General features: G+C 35.8%; 1 protein-coding gene across 1 annotated transcript in view; it reads left to right on the top strand.

Moving 5' to 3' along the window:
• fz4 (frizzled 4) overlaps positions 1-9,507 on the top strand; it is a 174,668-nt gene extending 165,161 nt beyond the window's left edge. The window contains exon 3 of the mRNA XM_085952325.1: positions 8,696-9,507. Within this exon, the coding sequence (XP_085808451.1) occupies positions 8,696-9,366 (671 nt within the window). The 3' untranslated portion in view covers positions 9,367-9,507. The remainder of the gene's footprint in view (positions 1-8,695) is intronic.
• Positions 9,508-22,768: the final 13,261 nt, after the last annotated feature.

The following is a 22,768-nucleotide window of genomic DNA, read 5'->3' as shown; positions in this document are numbered from 1 at the left end:
ACATTCGATAGATATTGGTTTATTAAAATAATCGCGATTGGAACCAGTTTCGTCCGCTTATGAGGATTAATCACTTAGGTACCCATATTGAGTTGCCAACTTGAACATGAGTTCGTCTATCCAGCGGGTTTTAGGGTGTCAGTGTGGTTATTTAGTTTGTCCAACGGTTGTCCACTCACCGAGAGACATGCCCAGACTCCGGCCCATTATGGCCATTTTATCTGATTGTATAATAACTATGTACAAGCCGGCTCTCACATAAAAACTCGTCTCGCCTGCAACGTGTCGAATGCGTCGATGTGACGTCATAGTTATTCAAAAAACACGTTGCAAAATGGACCTCTGCAGATTGGTCGAATGCGACTTCTTAGTTTTTTAGACTTTTAGACTTTCAGGCTCGCCGATCGCCGCATCCAATTATCTGTACGTTTCGAAGGTTACGTGCGACTGTCGCTATGTAGATGTGCGCGGTCTTCATATGCAACGCCGGATCGACGTTCTTGGAAGATTTGATTTATGGCTGTGCGGCAGACGAGGCGAGTTTAGAAGTGAGAGCCGTCTAATACTTATTTCTATCTTGATTAACGAACATCTCCGGGAAGCGTCTTGCCAAATCTTACTTATCGGAAAGCAAGGCAGAACCCAGCGTTCAGAATTCAGCGGTTACTAGTTCAAGTCCCGCCGGGTGTCGTATTTTTTGTTCTAAAACGATTTTTTTTCTACTGGGTATACGCATGAGGTGTTTTCAAATTATGTATGTTTATTACAATTTTCGATGCAGGGTAGGAATGTCAAAAAGGTATCACCAAAAAATATGTCGATGTAGGCGCGAATATTGCATTTGCCTTGGTTTCTGTAGATCTTGGCAAGCCCACCTCGCTCATGTCATTATAATCTGTATTTTTAATAGCTTCAGAACATTTTTGTTTTGACGTACATACCAATAGTGGATGCATGTAAATCTGTCATGAAAAGAGCCGGAATGTCTTATCTCAAACAGAGATCACCGATATATTATGAGTAGGTATAACATTGAAGGCTGTTCGTTATTAAGTGCACCACTAACAAGCCACGAATTATGCGAGTCTAAAATATTATGGTGCGTTGGCGAAGAGTTTAATTTTGCCATAAATCCGCGTTGGCAATAAATCGGAGCGTTTCGCTGTCAACACCATAATTGCACCACCAGCCCATGGGCGGGGTCCGTCTGCATCGTGCTTCTCCTTAACATGATGGCATGCTGTGGTGATGGTAGATTGGATTCCATTCCACCGCAGCGAATAGTAAATACATACTTCACCTAAAAATATTGCAATTGATGATTTTAGTCACATCCATAAACCAATTAATATCTTTATTATCATTAATTAAAAATGATAAATGCACTTAAAAAGTTATAAATCTACTAATATATGTACGGTTAGTGAAAGTTTACATTACACACACGGTTACAATTAAATTGTACGTATGCAGTTCGCCGGTCACAGTTAGCCGATAGATGGATATCCGTATAGCATTGAAATCGCGTTGTAACAAAACAGAGTAACATTATTATGTTGTTAGAACGCGTATAAACACTAATTACCGTTTTAAAAAATATATTAAACACCAACTATACTATTATACTGGTCCTGCATATCGTTGTGTTTTATTTTAAGTACCTACCTAATAAGTCGGTATAATGTTTTCCCACCAATACTTGTTACTTAATAACATGAAAATGCACCACACATTACTTAGGTATACAAAATATGTTGTTTAGGGTTTCGTTACATACTTACCACTTTCACGATGAAATGATATACTTGCGGCTATTTGTTTCTGGTACAACAGCTCGCGGTGAACTGTACACGTACAATTTTCCGGACACGCAAGCACATGGGTGTCGATGTAGGTAGTTTTCTATGTAGGTTCTTCATAGTTTTTGTTTATTAACGAGAAGAACATGAATTAACACGTGAAAATAAATAATTTATGTGGTTTTATATTTTTCTGAAGAACGCATATTTGGTTTTGATTTCAAATAAGAATGAAATTCTTGACAGGAGTTCTTATAATTAACTTTGGTAATTAACATTAGGTACCTACATATTATAATATATTCTACCGGTGCCTTTCTATCGATTTTTTGATTTTTCACGCGTTTTTTTGCAACTGTTAACGTAGGTTGCTCTCTTTCTGAAAACGGGACATTTCGGCGTCCCGAAACTGTGATTGGGGACAACGGGATGGGCTACCTAAAAACGGGACGTATGGTCACGTCAATTAGGTATGCGCCAATAAAATTTTACAAAATGTGATAGCTTAGCTTTTTCATTTATTCATATATTTTCGCTACAGTATTAAATTTACGATACCAACTTGGATTGTAATATTCTGAAAACATAGCGCTTATTTAAATTCTACTAGGTACATAGGTAATATTGTAAAATTCCGCGAAAGTAGGTACATGGCAGCGAAGAACTAGGGATCGAGAAGAGTGAAAGCAGCTATGTGAGGTATCAGATCATACAGTGGAACGTCCCCGGTTGATGACGATCATGTGGATAAATAATGTTTTAATTGATTTAGTTTTTTTCGCTTGAAAATCAAATAATATTTCTACTGAGGCGGTAAATAAAATTTTCGGCGATGAATGTTCCGGATACCTACCGAAAACGAGATAATTTACAATGCTATGCAGGTGTTGTACGTTGGGTCACACAATTTTTCCCACACTTTCTTTTTGCGAATTTTCTTTTGAGCTCAGTAAAGCGTAGGTACACCTTGGTTTATTTACAATCTATTGCGTTTGACTCTTTTGATGTTTCGTGTACTGAAGTGTAAACTTTTTACTTCCTTTATTGGTGCGTTCTAATTAATTATTAAAATGGGTACCTATTGTTTTTATTTTGTAGAATAAATTGTTGTCGTATTGTCATGAATATTAGAGTTTTATTATTATAGTTAATAAGTAATAACGTCAGTACTCGTCGAGTACTGTCAAATCGGGTGCACGGTGTAAACACAAGTCTAACCGGCAACTTAACTTAAACTGTAACTGAAACTGAACGGACAACTTTACTATACAGTACTAACCGTCTATAATTATTATAGACCTCTTTATATTCACTAGACTCACTAGGACATTTTGTACTGCGGATGTCATATTTGTTTACGAGAAATGGATGTTAGCCGCATGAAACACGAAGGCATCGTGCAAAGTGTTAATCCGTATGATTTTTTAATTTATTTTTTTTCTTAAATGAAATTCTGATGATTTTTTACAACGTTTTTCTTAGCTCGTATTCTTATTTGTCCGGTACAAATCTTGCAATCGATTTTTAACTAACTTCCCGACTAGCTAGACATTTGAAAGTTTTAGAATATATCAGAACACAATGCCAATGCATTTTTTTAATACTTTAAGCCATCTTTAAGTAGAATTGAATTCATTTTCAGTTAATTCTGTTTTGTATGAAAAGTTATTTCGACACCATTATTGGTTGCTAGAGGTCTGGGGTCCTAGCAACTAAATTATTAATATACCTATACGTGCGTTACTATGGAAATCAATATGACATATCAAAATGACATTTCAGTATTATTTCTATCAAGTACAATTTTTTTTGATCGTTTAAGTTAGTCAAGTCAAGTTTATATGATTCAACAGAAAATTTAAAAGCGTATATAAAAAGTTCTTTTTATCTTGTAATTATTATTAATATGCAGAACCGTTTTGCAAAATGGCGTTCGACAACATGGTTTCATAGAATTATTACGTAAGTCGTGAAGCCTTCTTTAATACGTTGACTGTTTCTACATGCCGTTGAGGCTAATAAATGCCAAGTCATATGAGGAATGGCAATTCATTTTGAAGTTAAACTGTTTTTAGCAATAATATACTTAATAAATATCGCCCGAAGAAAAGGAATGTTGGATGATCGTTGCCTCTTTACTAGACGAATTGAATACTGCTTGCACACTATGAAATAAAATATTTTCTCATATTATGTTGCTAATACGTAATTGAATTCCCGCCTTAGTTGAGTAGGTTCCATTATGTTCTCAGAATATTCAATTAAAGCGCGAACTTTTTTGAACATTACAAAAAGTCGCCGTTAAACTTTTGACGCGAGAAATATTCGCAGCTTTCAAAAGGCCGGCGGTAACTCGACGCTCCGCCGTCAAAAGCTTTCGTCACTCCTCGTTAAAAGCTTGAAACACAGGGCGTCTCGAACGAACGGAAATAAAGGAAACGAGTGCATTTAGCCACCACAAATAAAGGAAGTATTATTATGTCTTATGAATGCCTGCTTCGAGGACAATCGAAAGTGCATGCGTTTCAATCCGTTTTAAATATAATAATTCGCCGTGAATAGACGCAGCCGTTTTGTGAGAAGTGTTTTTAAAAATGCAGATTAATTCAGGCGACTGAAGAAATAATATTACACCTGTGAAAATGAATGCACTTAACAATGATCCATCTGTTTTATTTTATACACAAAGGTGCTTTTAAAATAAAAACAATCTGTTCGCGACGATATTCACAATACAATTGGGTAGACATTTAGGTACAAGAATGCAATCATTTTCGATGACTGAATTTATGTTATCCGGGTAGTACCTACTCAAAAATCTTGAAGAGAACTTTAGTCCAAGCGATCCAAAATCTTATGAAATACATACATAGCTTGTCTGAGCAGGCAATTTATCTTTATAACTTGCTCCTTACCTGCCTTACCTCTTGTTATGAATGTCTTGAATTAGTAATATAACAAGTTGTTTTTTTTAATAAACACCTAGATGTATGATGTATGTATACGATGAAGTCTAATTACATGTTACATTCACTCATTCAGTGAAATGTGAAATTACAGAAACAGTTGATAAACTAAAAAATGGTGCAATTGTCAAAATAAATGTTTGAATGTTTCTGTAAGTTCACACTTTTTTGCTATACCTATAGCTCTCAATGGCGAAGGGTGGAGGTAGGCTGTTAAGATCCGCCATAAATAGTGCACACTAAACTTTGTTCAGTCATACGTATTTGTTTTCATTTAACTTAGATTACAATTTACAGATGGTGTTCGTCAGTTTTTAAAATTCAATTAAACCCTGCGAAAACCAAACCATAATAGATAATAGTCAAAATATATGTGTTTAAGTATCTATAACATTTTTTTTATCTAACATAGCTTGGTTTAGGCAGGGCTATGAAAAAGTATGTACAATTTTGTCCGATCGCCCAAAATATACCTACCCAAACTATTATGGTTTGGTATAGGCAAGGTGCAATTGAATTTTAAAAACTAACCATCACCGTCTGTAAATTATTGTAATCTAAGTTAAATAAAAACAAATATGTACGTATGACTGAACAAAGTTTAGTGTTCACTATTTATGCCGGATCTTAACAGCCTACCTCCACCCTTCGCCACTGATTAGCTCTGTCTTCTTTTGTTTTGTTCTGAACCCCGTGATAACCTAAATCTAAAACAACTGCCAATATCCCAAAAAAGTAGATTCAACTTTGTTTCCATCCAATCAAAAATAACGAGTTCAATTGAAGTTTGTAACATGATTTTGAAAAAAAAGCACACGTCTTACGTGAAGACGAAATGAATAAAACTTTTATAACGAAAATCCCTTCGCGATTTGTCAAGATTCTTACCTTCTTCCAAAGAGCAACTATGCACTATAAAAATGTTTCACGGCGTGTCCACAATAATTGATGGAATCACTTTCTTACGATTCATTCAACTTGTCACAGCAGTGTTGTGATGTGAAATTCCAGTTAGCCGGATCCTCTTCCAGTTGAGTCGCCTCGCGAGCGGAGGACTCATTCCTGAATCAACTTTTTATTGACTTTCTGCTAATATATGGATTCCGCAAATGTAGGGTTGGCACACAGTGTTTAATTTAACAATCCTAAATCAAAAAATTAAAACATTCTTATTATTTTTAATTATTTAATATCAACAGTCAGTCTCTCTTGCCCAGCTTTCATTTAGTCTTTTTGTGGGGGCGTTAAATAAGCGAGGGTTGTTTTGGTACAGTTCTGTTATGAGGAATACAGCAGAAACCACATTTTGAAAATACCCGATATACTGGATTATTTGTTAGTTTGGGTTAGTTTAGGTTTGGTTAGGTTAGCCTAACAAATAATCCAGTATATCGGGTATTTTCAAAATGTGTTTGCCGCTTTATTCCTCATAACCGAACTGTACCGTTGTTTTTATCTGATGTGGAATTAACACAATATTATTGTGTTTTATTTTAATTAATACTATGTTTTCCCGCATATCCCACCACATATTACAGATCGCACAACCAGAGTTGAGGCGGCCGAATACTCACACAGACGCATTCAAAAAAGGAACAGCCTGCAAAAGAATACTGTATTCTTTAGAAATTCACCAATACACAAAATCTTTCGTATCTGTGTCGCACCAACTCTGGCTGAGAGACCTATACTTTGTTTTATTACTTAACACAAAATAGTTTTATTTCCATACAACTTGGTACAATTTATTTCAGGATGAAATCCTCCACGTACAACGCGATAGCATTTCACCGTGATTGTAAGATTGATAAGCACAATGGTGCAATAAAGCAAATCTTTATCAAATACATTCCCAGCCATTAATCATGGATAGAAAGATAGGTTCAAAGCTGCGAGGCTATAACAACCTATACCTCCATCTATTTCCGGTACAACGGCGCACGGTGATCTGTGATATGATACATACGCGCATACGTACAAATTTCCGGATACGGATTATAATAACTATTTTACGAGGTTGTTAACTTTTGTTCTATGTCTACTTATGTACTGATTTCCTATAAGTAGGATTTTCCGCAAGGCTCACTATAGTAGTCAGGCCCGACACGATGGGAATGGGACGAATGGCCTCCGGACAATTGGACGCCGCACTGTCGTAGACACGTGTAGACGAAGTATTTTAATCATTTTCTATCTACTACCTAGTAGTTTGAATTCATTTTACTCTTAACATAATGTATTCTTTATCGCGGATTGAGAATTACCATGCCTAAGGCTTTATATAAAATAAAAAACTCTTTTTTCGTTGGAACTTAAACATATGCACGATTAAATCATTGTTTACGTCTACATATTTACATTCTCACCAACTATTAAATCATAATATAATCATTGAAATATAAATAATAATACTGAATATTTTTTGTAAAGTACCTGTAAGTACCTAACATCTATTTATTTTCGAATTCCGTGGCGTCCAGTTGTCCGGTGCCAAATCGTCCTAGACCCCGACACGATACTATAAACTTGTTTGTGCTAGTTATTGCTGATACTTCGATGGAATAATTATTGTAAACTGTCTGTAGGAAATGATGTTCATTGCATATTGAAATTGATTGTAATAATTTATTATTTATTAACGAAATATGCAGTTTAGTTACCGCATTGTATTCTAAGATAATCAATCTGCCATCGTAATTCGAAATTCAGTGCCACGGCCTGAATATTACATAGGTTTGACGCTGTAGTCTGTATGGGCGATGTTGAAATGTGGTCGCCAAAAGCTACATCGATGTAGGCTCGAAAATTGTCTTTGCCTTGCTTCCTTGATTTACCTTTATCTTCCGATTATAAACTCCCTTATATCACCTCATTAAAAATAATGTAGGACAATAAACTGAGGCAACCCTGCCGTATTTTCTTCCGATCGCAAGCCTCTTCACACTCATTTACTCGTCAGATAGTAAGTTGCGGAAATATTCTGTTTTTTCCTTCGCACGTGCCTCCACACCAATACCTTTCTCAACGTGTTCCATTATTGAACCATTTACATTCTTGTTTTTACCATTGCAGTGATGAACATGCTTTTTTCGCTCTTCATTCTTGATGCCCTTGATGGACGCATGTCATATAAATTGTATCGTTTTGTAATTTTAACCGTTGGAATTTCATTAAGCAGCTTTACTCGTCGCCCAACAACTGGAGAAATTTGTTGCCCTCGGATTTTTATTCACCAAAGATATAAATGTAGGTACCTATATTTACCAGTCTCGCACACAAGGAGGGAGTTTCGAGGCCAGTGCTCCCAGAAACGAAAGAGTCGGTGTGTGTACTTATGTAAACGCGTTAGAAGTTATACTTCTTTGGCGTAACAAAACAAAAACAAAACTTGTGATAACCTAGATTCTTCGACTAGCTCTTAATTATCTTGTTAAATTACACACTCAAGAAAAAGGGCCGCTTATTGGAGCGCCGTTGGTTTATTTCTACACACTTTAACTTATATTACTAAACTATATAATTATTTCTCATTGTTTTTATTTTTAAAGTAACAACTCTCACTGTGACGGTTAATCGTTTGTTTACGTAAGGAAATTGCAAATGGCTGAGAATAATAAATTCGTTGCCTAGGCAACGGAACAATTCTACAATCAAACTTGCGTTTTGTATACAGCTGACTGATTTGCAGCTATCTTCATACTGTTGTGTACTTTCGTAACGTCTCAATTTCATTCTCTACCAAACGCCCCAAAAGAAGTATAACTTTAGAAATTACGTACAAATTTATGTGAATGGAATACTCTTAATTCTTCATCAGACTCAAAAACCTTCTCAGCAGGTTGCACCCTCTCCTCCTGTTTAATTTAATTGTAGTGGTTTTTAATGTCAATCAGTTTCAAATGGTTAATATTTTGTATTTTATCTTTCCAGGCACTTGCTTTGTTGGCAACCAGTCGACGTGGTCATTGATGGCGTTGGTGATCATCCCACAGCTGATTTATCTGATCATCGGCTGCCTGCTCCTTCTGCTGGGATTCCGAGCGCTTCTCTCAACTCCTCCGCCAGTCCCTCTGCAACCGACACCCATCATCCACAACCCTCACATCAGAAAAGACGCCACAGAAGACGTGAACCTGCTCCGCTTGGGAATATTCGCTGTGATCTATGTCGTTCCCACCTGCTGCATCATATCCAGCTGGATCTATGAATATCTGTCCAGGGACTCTTGGTTGGCAGCTGCCAAGCCGTCTCCGTCTCCTAGCATCTCTCCGAAACCCGCCATATGGATTTTCTTGCTACGAATCTTGATGATGCAAATTCTTGGGGTAATGACTTCGGTGTGGGTGATGTCCCCTAAGGCTATGCAGGCGTGGAAACGGATCTTTGAAAGGATGGGACCCCCCGCTTATAAGCCGGCTCCGGTGAAATGTTTGCCTCAGCAGATTCCGATCCATTACTATGCCGCACCGCAAGTTCACACCGTTCCGAAGAGACCACATTCTCACGGAAAGTATTCCACTCATAGTCACAGTGGTCACAGAAAACCGCGGTCTCATCATTCACACCAGCTCCCACTTCCTGGTGGTGAAACGATGCTATGAAGCGTCAACAGCGAAAGGAAATCGAATATAAAGCACTTTATCGATAACCTATCTTGAATATCATAGTCAGCTTTGAAAATACTCAAGATTTCCTTATGGCATGGTTTTACATGCCAATGTTTTCTGAAGTTTTCATATAGCTAGTGGTTTGGACATGTAAAATAAGTGAAGAATATGCACTTATACAAGTGTCCACAAATAATGACAATTTTTGTAACTATAATAATGTTTATAAAATTCGTTCATTTAAAGAGTATTTTTTGAGGTCTAGGATGATTCGGCGCCGGGACAACTGGGTGCCATGCAATCGAATGAAATTTGAAAATAAATAGACGTTCGTGAATTATATTTACTTTAAAAATATAAGTATACATATTTAATATTATTATTTATATTTAAATTATTATATTATTATTTAATACTTGGTGAGAATTTAAATATGCACATAGTCTGCAATAAAAAAACATTACGTTAAGAGCAAAATAAATTAAAATAACCAAGTAGTACCTACATAGAAACTGATTAAAATTCCTCGTCTACTTTACGTATAAAATCGTAACGAAGGTCTATTTATTAATTATTTCATTCGACAGTGCGGTGGCCAATTGTCCTGGCGCCCAGTTGTCCAATTCCCATTTTTTGTAGGAGAATATAATTCATTACATATTATTAGTTATTTTATGTAGAAGATAAAAACGATATGCGCCTATTAATTAATAAGTCTGATAACCGCAAGAATTATTGTGACCAGTCTTGCCAAATGTTTACATAAGATCTCTAGAAGTTTGAGAGTTAAATGAGGGAAGGTTTGTTTCCCTCACCTGTTGACAACACTTTTATTTAATTTAAATACTCTTTGATATATGCTTGCTACCTGAATTTCCTTATGACTAAATTACCTGGAAATTAGATTCAACTAGCCACTGTGAGTAATATTCATTCATAAATAACTACACACTAAACAAACAGTATTTCCTCACAAATTTTATGGCAAAAAAATGTATATTGTGTACCAATCACAATTTACTCTTGGTAATAATAATTGTACCAAGTGATAATTCTGAAGCTAAATTAAATGTCAGATCGTGTGGCTGCGATGCTGTAATGCATTTGCAGGCTGTGTTGACCATAGTCGAGTCAAGTCTGGCCAGAATAAAAACTTCTTTATTTCACTCTAGAGCAGCGGTTTCCAACCTGGGAGGCGCGCCTCCCAGGGGAGGCGCGATCTATTGCCAGGGGAGGCGCCAAAATTTTTTAATAAATTAATTTTTATACCATAATATCTACAAATAAAATATTTGGAGCGGAGAAATTTAAAAATGGCGCTTTTGCAAACGCTCTGTTTCGGTAATGCACAAAACGACCGCTGGTTGCATGAAAACAATAACCTCAAATTTAAATGTCACTCGTAGCTAAAGTGTCAACTGAAGCGTGTAGGCAGGGTGTGATATTGTTTTTTTAAATTGTTTTTGACGTGATTTCTTTAATATAATATAACAATAATACATGTCTTCACTTTTAAATGATTTCTACGCCAGATATATTGAAGCAAACAAAAATCTATTTCCTGAGTTCTTGGTTAGTTTGCTAATGCATTTTTCATATTATTTTATTAATAGTAAAAAAGTCGCCTGCGGCGCTGCTTTGTTTCAGGGCTATTAAATATTTTAAATATATGGGTGAAAGATCCTGGCCTGTGGGCCCCATTCAGTATGTGGAGCCCATGATAGAATCCATTAATTTTTGTCAATGAACGATGATGAATTTGGTTGACTTCTATTAAAATTGATTGTGGTAATAAACAAGCTCATTCGTCGCATGAAAAAAAAATTAATTAAAAAATGAATTTAATATAAGTAAGTAGTAAAAACTTGTGTGTTAAAAAAGTGTCTGTATTATTTAATGAAATAAAGGGGGGGAGGCGCCAAGATTAGATTTTTTTTAAAGGGAGGCGTAGTAACATAAAGGTTGGAGACCACTGCTCTAGAGTCTAGACAGTAATTGATTTAAAAGAGAATTTTTGGATTATTATAATTGGTTCATTACAGCAGAGCCATAATAATTGAAAAGTACACAACAAATAATATTTTTATACAATTAGAAATTTTGGTTTTTATAATATTATAATAATAATTTTATTTTATAAATTCTATTAAACAAAATATTTATTCTTGCCATAATTATTTTTGCACATAACTTCATAGATTATTTTTCTAAGAATAGATGAACTTAAATTATAGGTATGTTCATGATATTCGAAAATGAAAGCATTTATTAAAGGTGTTGCCAATAGTGAATTTTATATTATGTGAGTTTTGAAATGTAATTTATTATTATTGAGCCCAGAGAATGTTTTATCCTTGCCGAATTTACCTTTCATTGTAAATATTAATTTTTAAATGAATATATTATGTATAAAACTTAATTGCCACCTAAGTATTATTATGTGAAGAAAATAAATTTCAAATGCTTTTGTGGATTAAAAGCTTTTGCTAATTTAATTGTATCATGTATATAATAGATGTGTATAATTAGTTGACCTACAATATTGACAATATTGTTTGATCCTACTATTCCAAGGGTGATGGTATTAGAGAGTACTGTTTTATCTATCGATGGCTTAAAAAAGTTCAGGAATTCATCCCGTAAAACAATATTGTACCAGTCGGAATCTCAATGCCTCAGTTAATGTTTATAGCTAATAAATTTAATTATCATTGTTTAATTTTGTACATAACATTATAATTATTTGTCTTTGCCTACCCAGTCATTATATTAATGTATGTATTATCAATTATAACACTATGTTATTTTTTCTGGAATAAATTTGATGGTAGATACAGTTTGAAACATTTGGACCGGTCGTACATACAGACACATCTCGACCGCAAGACGTCGAATTTGTTAATGTGATTTTGTTGCAATTCACAAAACACAATATGTAACTTAATGTACCCACGCAGGTAGACGATTTTGTATGTGCAACCGGGCTTAAGACACTTACTTAATATTAGAGACCAGTGACTTAAAATAATTTATTATTTATATTGATTTAGTATTAAAATGTGCCAATTTTATTTACTTTTAAATTAGATGTGTATTTACAGCATTAATTTCTTGTATTTATTCATGTTAATTAAAATAACATATGAATGTGTTGTCGAATCAGGTAGAAAACAGAAAAATATAAATTTGACACATCGCAAAGATGCAATGTTAACATAAAGGCCAAATCCCACTGGAAGTGCTGCAGGTGTGCGAGGGGCTATTTTCAGCAGTTGTCCTGCACACCGCTGCTTCCAGTGAGCTTTGGCCCTAATATGACAGACAAATGCAACGTCTCTGCCGTTGCTCATCAGGCAAACAAACGCTTAAATGTTTAATACCAAATTAGTGTGCGTTTGTACATATCAATACATGTGTAATTGGAAACAGTATATTATCTGAGCCTTAAAAAGATATTACGTGATGTACAATGTTTTCTCTCGTCAATCAAAATACAATATTTTATAATAGAATTGTCTGTATAAAATTGCATTATTAATTGAAAAACTAATGTGAATATTTTTTGTTATATTTACACAAATTATTCATTTGTGTCTTGTTTTGGTATGATTTAACTTGTACTTGGTGTTGTAAACATGACTTTTAAATAAATAACTTTTGTCTATTATTTTCTATCTATTAATTGTTTATTGTTATAGTGAAAGCATTTAACTTAAGTTATATCTAGATATTTGTATATACTTACATTGTAGTAATACAATTATTACTGGGAGATACTTTTAATGACTGATTACATTATACATATTATTATTATTATATATTTTAATAAGTAACAGTTTTCATTAACATTAAAATGAAGAAAATTGTGCTTTGTTTCCATGTGCCTGCCTTTGTGTAATTAAATGCTAATAAATATTTTATTATAAAGATGATGACTTTTAATAATTGATATAAAACCTTTTTAATGTAGTATATAAAACAAAACTATGATAGTGAAATGATATCAATAGAATAAAGCACCAAGAGAAGAAGAGAATAAAATATCATAAGTAATTGATGTGTTAGTTCCTGTAAGATAAGCACTATCTCTTGTTTCTCCAAGGTTACTCTACCCGTTACTGCAATCAGGGACGGCCCGGCCCATATATGGGCGGTCCGGACAATCACTCAGGGTGCCAAATTTATATTCAAATTTTACATGAATTGGGCGGAAAATAGAAGAACATGAAGATAGTGTTCCACTTACATTATTACACTCATTCTATAACCATATTCAGCTCATCAGTTTGAGCATATGGACACCACACGGTGGCTCCAAAAATCCCAGTTGAAGGCTGAGACACATGGCGCTGCATGTTGTCGCATTGCCACGGATACTAGGTCAGTCTTTGCATAGACAATGCAATGCACACCTGGCATGCCAAACCGACCTAGTATCTGTGTCAATGTGGCGGGAACTTGCATCACCGTGTTTCTTATCCCTAAGATACACAGAAAATATAAGAATACACAGTTAAAAATTGTTTACTGATTTCTTTGGTTTTGTTTAGTAATCAATGCACCACCTATGCACCTAGTTATGAAAAAAACATTATTGGGATAATGTTTAGAAATATACGTACAATACCTTTATAGAACTAGATGAAAACCTATCCAAGGATATGCAAAAACTATTGGTTAAGCTTTTAAGTGGACTGTAATTATTTTAAGGGATGATGAGGAGATTGGGGCGATGGAACCGAGTGGCAGACACTTGTGATGATGTATGATGGCTCTGGGTGTATGTTATTTATACAGTACACTCTCAGTAATCCACCGCTCGATTATCCAACAACTACTATAATCCGCCATTATTTTTACTAGTTGAAAGCACAAAATCAAGCTCTATAATTCACTGGTATTCGTATGTCAAATTCAGCAGTCCGCTGCATAGTATATACCGCAGATGAGACATGTTTATTTTGGAAACTTCTCCCTCGTAAAACGTACGTTCATCGCGAAGAAAGTAATGCACCAGGGAGGAAAGTGCCCAAAGACCTCGTCCCAACCAGGACACACAAGCTGAAGCTTTTGGTCATAGGGAAAGCCAGGAATCTTAGACCATTCAAGAATATCTGCCTCACTCAACAACTAGTTGTGTCAAGTGATTTACTGATTTGTAGATAATAAATTTTGTTTATCAATGTGTATAATTTAATACATACTTGATTTTGATTATAAATGAAACCGTAAGTTACTTACTACATAGTACAAATTTCTCAATAAAAACTATTTTTATGAAATACTTACCTGTTTTCATTTTTACCATATTTTGTATGTATGCACTATAATTCTCCGCTTTCACTAATTGGACGCTTGTCTGGTTTTTGGGGTGGCGGATTACTGAGAGACTATGTATTGTGTTGACAAAATAGTACAAACCAAATAAAATATTCTTCAGGAATTAAAATTGAGCTGATTAAGTAAACAATAGGTATGCATTAAAAGAAATCGAAATGGTAACTTTATGAAGAAAATTAATTTATGATTATGACTAGGGATTCCAATCCCGGGATCCAGAGCTATTTTCGATACCTATGAATCCCGGGAATGATAAACATAATCCCGGGATTTCAGGATTGATTTTTTTATCAATTTTTATGGAAAATAAAATATAACAGAAAAAATACTTTTAATAAAAAATAACTACATTAGAAATAAATTGAGTTTGAATGAAGTTTGATTTATACCCATGTGTAGGTTGCCGATTCATTTTATTTTTTCACATAAATTATTAAAAATGAGAAAGATTGGAAAAAAACAATGCTTCGCACTTTTAACAAAGTAATTCCACCATGATATCATACGTTTTACGGCAGTTTCATATTTGGCTGACTAATTAGATTTATGAAGCGGAAAGGCCATAAGTACGCCATGATTATTTGCTTTACTATTTTAAATCTCGCAAATCCATTCATTATGTCTTTACTAGCAGAAACAGCAATCTCATATTAAATTCACAATATTATTTACTCCATTAAACTTGTGTATTTCCAAGATTGAACGTATACAATATTAACAATAAATGTCTTAAATAGTATAAGTTATACTAGATTTATTTTTGACCAATTTTATCAATGTTATTTGAAAATATAAAAATTTTATATTAACAATGGAAAAAAAATGCCAATCCCGGGATTGTCAAATTGTATTCCCGAAATCCCGGGATCAGAATTTTGGCTCGGGATTGGATTCCCTAATTATGACGATGCAGACATATCTTGCATAGTCAAACAGAACGTAATTTGAGTATGAATGGTGTCTACCTACTATGACAGTAGGTTAGGTGATGATGCTATTATTCTCATCAAGACTCAAGAGTGTGACTACCGGGAGTCGGTCCTGGCTTTCTCCAAGATCTCTATTTACCTATACTTATCCATAGAGTAGGTAAGTTTTCCCCAAGTATAAGAAATGAGGTTACTTTAGAGAGGCACCATCCAATCTCTTTAGTCTACTTAATTATTTTTTTTGTGAAGACGTCAAGTCATCACTACAATTGCAAAATATATAGAAATAGTTATTACTTATTCTATATAATATATCAGCATTCCATCTATGAGGTTAAATTAAGAGTTCCGTGTAAAAATTAAAAGTTTAAAAGATTACCACCCAGCTAACTTTCTATTTTTTCCGACCTTGTCCGATCCTAATAAGATCATAATAATATAATTATGATGATGAATAAAAAATGGGCCTCCACAGAGTTAAGAGATTTTGTTTTTTTTACGAGAAATGGATGTCAGCCACTTGCTCAACCTATTAGGTTGAAAAACAATATGTGTATTTGTCAAACCCAGGATTCGAACCTGGACACCACGACACTATAGAGTATAGACCAGTGCATCTAGTTAGGTACCTACCTATTAAAAATTTAAAATATTTTACATACCTACAGATTTAGAGGTTTCGTGGATGAGATAATACTTGGATTTTTGACTTTTATTGCACAGCTTGTGTACAAAACTGGCTTTGTAGAGACCCACATAACTTATATATTATTATATTCACTGTATGGGATTGTCTGTGATCGGTTAGTATCTCAATACATTAGAGGATGAACCACGGAAGTCACGTTTAGACTTTTGTTCAGGAGAGTGATTTTAGTGTAGATTAAATGTTTGAAACTATAACTTTTTTAATAACTTTAATAATTAGGGTCTGTAAACGGTATCATTCATAATTAAATTTATTTTTGACCATAGTATGGATAGAAAGACCAAATCATTTAGAATTAATAAATTAATGGACTTCTGTGTTTTATGTTCTAACACATAATGTAGAAGTACCACTAAGCAATACTTCACCTATATATAATACAAGTCCATATAGGTATAAATTATTTTTATTTCCTGTGCATCATTATTAATAAGTATTTTATTATAAATACACAAAATATTTCAGTAAGTCTACATATGAAAAGGAATTATATTTTTTTTTTAATTTATATAAGTATGACATTATTTGAAATTTATTACTGCTCTAGAAAAAAATCAACGCAATGAGAATTATTCCTAGTCATTCTCCGGGACATCAGCTGATGAGGAATTATGTGGAATTCTATTCTATCTAATTGAAATTCCCTGAGATATCCATTGTTTCATAGTTTGTAGATCTTAACCGGTTACGGTGGTTTTGCCTCCAAGATCTCTCAGCTTGGCCTAATAGAATTTCCGACTTGCTTATGTGCCGAATTGCAGGATGCCGATCACATCCTCTGGGAGTGTCCCCATATGTCGGTTGAAAGGGAAGAGCTTCTTAAGTCGGTTCAACCCTCAGTTGGACCGGTCGGCCATTGCGACTTGGCATCTACGAGGGAAAATTTTTCAGCTTTTAAAAAGTTTGCGGCATTTTACGGCGAGCGAGAAGGTCTTTCCTCATCAAGAATTGACCTACAAACTGAGCCCAATCCCATGGAGTAACAATTATCTGAATACCGTTCAGCATCTTTTTTGACGTTCAGTAATAGAGTGGTCAGTGTCGATCTCCACGTGTGTATGGCCTCGTAATAGGATTTTGTGATTTATGAGTTTTAGCGTAGGAATGGTTTTCAGAAACCAGGTATATGAAAAAACAATCATGATATTCCTATTTTGGCCAGGGCAATTAATCATCATACCAAATCTCTTCCTGCTCTACCAGCTCTTCAATATTTGCTAAAACATTGCTAGATGCCCATTTCATCAAGCAGCAGCCGATCTTATTGCCACCCCTTCCACTTTTTATTTCATCCACACCAGTGTTGTGTCTCACCACTAATTGCATCATCGTAAATTGTAAAATTCAGAGTCCACAATTTTCTCAGATGGAAACTATATGAAGTAGGTAAACACTTCTCCAAGTCAACCATTATTACTTTAATACTGGTAATTTTTTCTTTTGCAAGAGTTTTATCAATCTTATTTAATTTCAGTTGCTTCATGTATGTGATCTTCCAAAAGGTGTCTTTGAATTTCTTTTTCTTCAAAAGAAATATTAACATCTTTAAGACTCATCTTAGGGCTATCACAGGCGTCACATTTGCTTGGCAAATGAAACCCGAATTAGTTTTTTTTTTTATTTAATTGAAAATCCATTTAAGGTATATGGCGATAGAACCACAATTTTGGGTTCATTCATGTGGTTATATTCTTTGAAGAATAAATCAAATATTTTTGTAATACTTATTTATTTATAACTAGCTGTATCACCCGGCGCTGCCCGGGAGTTACGTAGAGTGCAAAGGATTGAATTTAAAAAAATAAAAAATATAATATTTTAGATTTAAATTTTTTGTACATTTATTGCATTTAAATATCTTAAAAAGTAGTACAAATTCAATTTATTTTTGTAAAACTGTCCCCGGTGTGCAACGGGTTAAAACTGAAATTCGAGATCCCGACCACGCACTCTGGCTCTGATGTGTCCCCAGGGTGCAACGGGTTAAAACTGAAATTTGGGACCCCGACCACGCACTCCGGCTCTGATGCCACTACATACAATTATTGTCCGTGAGTGAAGCGTACCGATCTACGCGTAACTCGTCATTTGCATCTAACTTTGCCATTTGACCTCCGATCAAGCTGAAATAAACGCCAATATTTTTTAAATGTACACATTCTAGCGACATTTTCTATAAAAAATGGGGGTTGCAGCATTAACTTCTGCGTTTCTAGCCTTGTACGCGGCGACTTTTTTCCGCAAAAACCGTAAAACTGTTCCCGGGGTGCAACGGGTTAAATCTGAAATTCGATACCCCAACCACGCACTCCGGCTCGTTGGCCTCCGTCTACTGTCCAAATTTTATCGAAATCTGACTCAGCGTGTGGATTTGTACAAAGAAAAACAAAAATTATAGTATAGATCATAATATGTACTTACCTAACGTTTTTTGGACTTCCGTGTTTATGGAATTATTATAATGGTTTATTAACATTTTTCTTAGAGGATAAACATCGTAAAAAAGACACCCATTCTTTATGCACTAAAGTGAATTGGATTTCAGTGATTTTTTAATTAGCTATATCGGTTAATTTACTACTTATGGACTTCAGTGTTTCATTCATTTGTGTAATGAAATAAAATAAAATTTTCATCTCAGAAACGGTAAAAACTGGACTTCCGTGGTTTATCCTCTAACGTACAAAATTCTTAATCAACTAGTTGCGGCTCCAACTAATAATTGGAAATATAATTAGTTGTCAACTACAATTAAGCCGGATTTATCAAAAAAAACTCTCCGTTCATTGAAATGTAGACAAAATATATTAGAATATTAAGAGTAAACATTATCTTCTCCCTGATCAGCTCAATATAATATAATTATTATTCGCTATTGACTCTGAAGTCCCTTGAGATGTTGATTGTATTTTTTGCCTTGTGTTCTTCTGTGCTGACCCCTTTCTACCCCCTTTTCTTCTCGATTATTTATCTCTTTGGTTGCTCATCTTGTTTAGCAGGCTGGCAGGACTGACACTTCTATTGTAAGCGTCCTTTGTCTTTCGTTATTCATTAGTTGATTGTTTTTTTTCCGACTCAACTTTGCATCAACATCATCGATTCCACCACAAGCTCGAGAGGACATCATGTGGTGGGTTCGAGCGGTGGGCTCCTCAGGAAAGATTCACAGGGCAACCTTCAATCACTTCCTCACCACAGACGCAGCCGATTCAGGCTGGGGAGCGCAGTTAGACGAGTACCACCTATCAGGTACATGGACAAAACGCCAATCCACGTGGCACTCCAACGGAAAAGAGCTGTATGCAGTACTCTCAGCCATACAACTCCGGGAGCAAACGCTCAGGGGATCAGAATTACTCCTACAAACCGACAACAAAACAGTGGTGGCCTACATCAACAACGAAGGGGGCACAAAGTCCGCAACCCTGCTAAGTCTTTGCCGACAGATCCTGGAAATCGCCAACCAGGCCAGTATATCATTGACTGCACAATACCTTCCAGGAAAATACAACTGCGTGGCAGACCATCTCTCAGGCAGCAAAATTATACCAGAATGGCACCTAGTTATGGCGGTTACAGCTTCCCTATTTCAAAGATGGGAGTCCCAGACGTAGACCTGTTCGCGTTCAACACAGCTCATGTTGTCGCAACGTATATATCACGAAATCCGAACGATGCCCTTGCACTGTCCCACGATGCCTTCAGTCGACAGTGGGACTTCAAACTAGCCTGGATATTCCCGTTACCGAATCTAATTCCACAAGTATTGGCACACCTGAACATGGCAAGGGGAAAGTATTTACTAGTGGCCCCATGGTGGAAGAAGTGTTTTTGGAGCGCAGACCTACAGCAGAGATCACTGGAACCCCCCTACCCGATCCATCCCGCACTTGGAGTCATTTCTAGTGGATATGGTGACAAACCATCCACCTCCACAAGTCCGGGACCTATCACTCCAGTTATGGATAATTTTGGGTGGGCAGAGTTAGTTTCTAGCTGGTCGGTAGAGGACAGATCACTTCTCACTTCCGGCTGGCGACCATCCACTTTAAAGACTTATAGACCTGCATGGGACAAATGGAAGACATGGTGCATGGCCAACACGATAAACTATAATACCCCCTAGCCCAGGGGTCGGCAAACCGTGGCTCGCGAGCCGCATGCGGCTCTTTGGGTGTTGGCGTGTGGCTCTTTGCCAAATTCCCAATTCCCAATTTTTACAAAAACTTTTGCAAAAATTCACAATTTTAATTTTTTGTCATTGCTTTGTACCTACACTTATTATATTATATTATATTATTATTATATGACATTATCGCGAGATTATTTTTCCTCCGTGATGTTGGTGCAAAAAGGTATGATTGTTGTTGTTTTAAATCCGCCCATTGCAAAAGTCGCCAAATAAATTTTCTCTCCATTTGATATTTTCAATTTTATTGATGGAGATAACAAGCAAAGAGTTATGGAGCTCCAAATATGTAGGTCTTGCTACCAAAATCGCGGATTTGGTGAGAGAAAAATGCAATTAAATTTCACTTTACAAGTGAAGCGCTCTAAAAGATCTACATAAGGTAGATACTATGATTTTTAATACATGGAAAAACTTCCTGAACTCATATTCAAGTCTATATAATAAATGTATGTGAACAATCATTTTCAAACATGAACAGTATAAATAGCATTTAGAGAAGCCAAATAACTGATGAGAATTCGGAGTCTTTGGAGGAGGAATTTGGTCCAAGAGTTTGCCGACCCCTGCCCTAGCCGATTGAAGTGGCTAGATACCTGGGTCACTTATACAATAAGGAAGGTCTTTCATATAACACTATCCTTGTACATAAGTCAGCCATAGCTACCTTTTGCAAACCTATGATCAGTAAAGACATCAGCAGTAACATAGTAGTGCGTCATATGTTAAAAGCCACATCCACCCGCAAGACTAGACCTACAAAACCACCGATTTGGGATCCAAGAATAATCGTGGACTACCTCAAGAAAACAACACCACTAGTCATCATCATCAGCCTGAGTCTATCCACTGCTGGATGAAGGCCTCTTCAAGTTGTTTCCACTTCTCTCGGTCCTGTGCATTGCGTTGCCACGTACTTCCGCAGAACTTTATCATTTCATCGATCCAGCGGCCTCTAGGTCTACCTTGTGGACGTTTTGTACTTCTTGGATACCACTGGATGACTAGATTTGTCCAACGATTGTCTCTTCTTCGAGCTATGTGTCCAGCCCATCTCCATTTAAGGCTTTTAATAAACTCTATTACATCGCAAACCCTTGTCTGCTTCCTTATCCACTCATTCCTCTTTTTGTCCTTTCGCGTTATGCCCAGCATGCACCTCTCCATACCACGTTGTGCTACTCTAAGTTTCTGGATCTCTCTTTTACTTAGGGTCCATGTTTCACACGCATATGTCATCACGGGAAGCACACACTGGTTGAACACTTTGCGCTTTAGGCACAGTGGAAGGTCACTTTTGAAGACATTATTCAGGCGGCCAAAAGCACTCCAGCCTAGCTTTACTCTGCGAACAATTTCATCAAATATACATCCATCTATAGATACTTGTTGTCCCAGATAGATGTAGCTTTTCACCTGTTCGAGTTGAGTGCCATTGATGAGGATCTCTTTTTGTCCTGCAAAGCAGTTGAACATGACTTTCGTCTTTGTTACATTTATTTTCAAACCTACTTTGTTGCTTACTTCAGCGAGTTCCTGCATTCTGCTTTGGAGGTCTTCTGAGTCTTGCGAGAAAATTACTATGTCATCGGCAAAGCGCAGATGACTCAGGTATTCTCCATTTATGGGGATCCCTTTGTCATTCCAGTCAAGTTGCCTGAATAAGTCTTCAAGGGTAGCTGTAAATAGTTTAGGTGAGATTGTATCACCTTGTCGGACTCCTTTGTTGATAGGAAATCTGCGCGATGGTTTATGGAGATTTACAGATGCTGTTGCGCTACTGTATATATTATTGAAAATATTTATATAGCGTCCAGGGATTCCTTGTTTTCTGAGTGCGTCGAGTATTGAACATTTCTTTATCGAATCAAACGCCTTCTCATAGTCTATAAAACCCATGCATAGTGGCAGTTTGTATTCCTGGTACCGCTCTATGATTTCTCTGACGACTTGGATATGGTCCATAGTGCTGTATCCTCCTCTAAATCCGGCTTGTTCTCTCGGTTGGTTTTCGTCTAGTACATTTTGCAGACGGTTTGAGAGAATTTTTGTGAACGTCTTGTAGAGAATAGGGAGTAGACTTATTGGACGATAATTTGCTAGGTCTTCTCTGTCACCTTTTTTGTGAAGAATGACAATGCTGGCATTTTTCCATACCTCTGGGACATCCTCTTTGCATATGCAGGCTGTGAACAATTGTGCAAGTACTTCATTTGCATCCTTTCCTGC

Source organism: Rhyacophila brunnea, unplaced genomic scaffold (genome assembly GCF_057557595.1).
Source record: "Rhyacophila brunnea isolate RB1 unplaced genomic scaffold, BYU_Rbru_1.0 scaffold_3, whole genome shotgun sequence".
In the NCBI taxonomy this organism is placed as follows: domain Eukaryota; kingdom Metazoa; phylum Arthropoda; class Insecta; order Trichoptera; family Rhyacophilidae; genus Rhyacophila; species Rhyacophila brunnea.
Note: the sequence above shows the minus strand (reverse complement) of the source record. Positions and strands in the feature narration are given on the sequence as shown.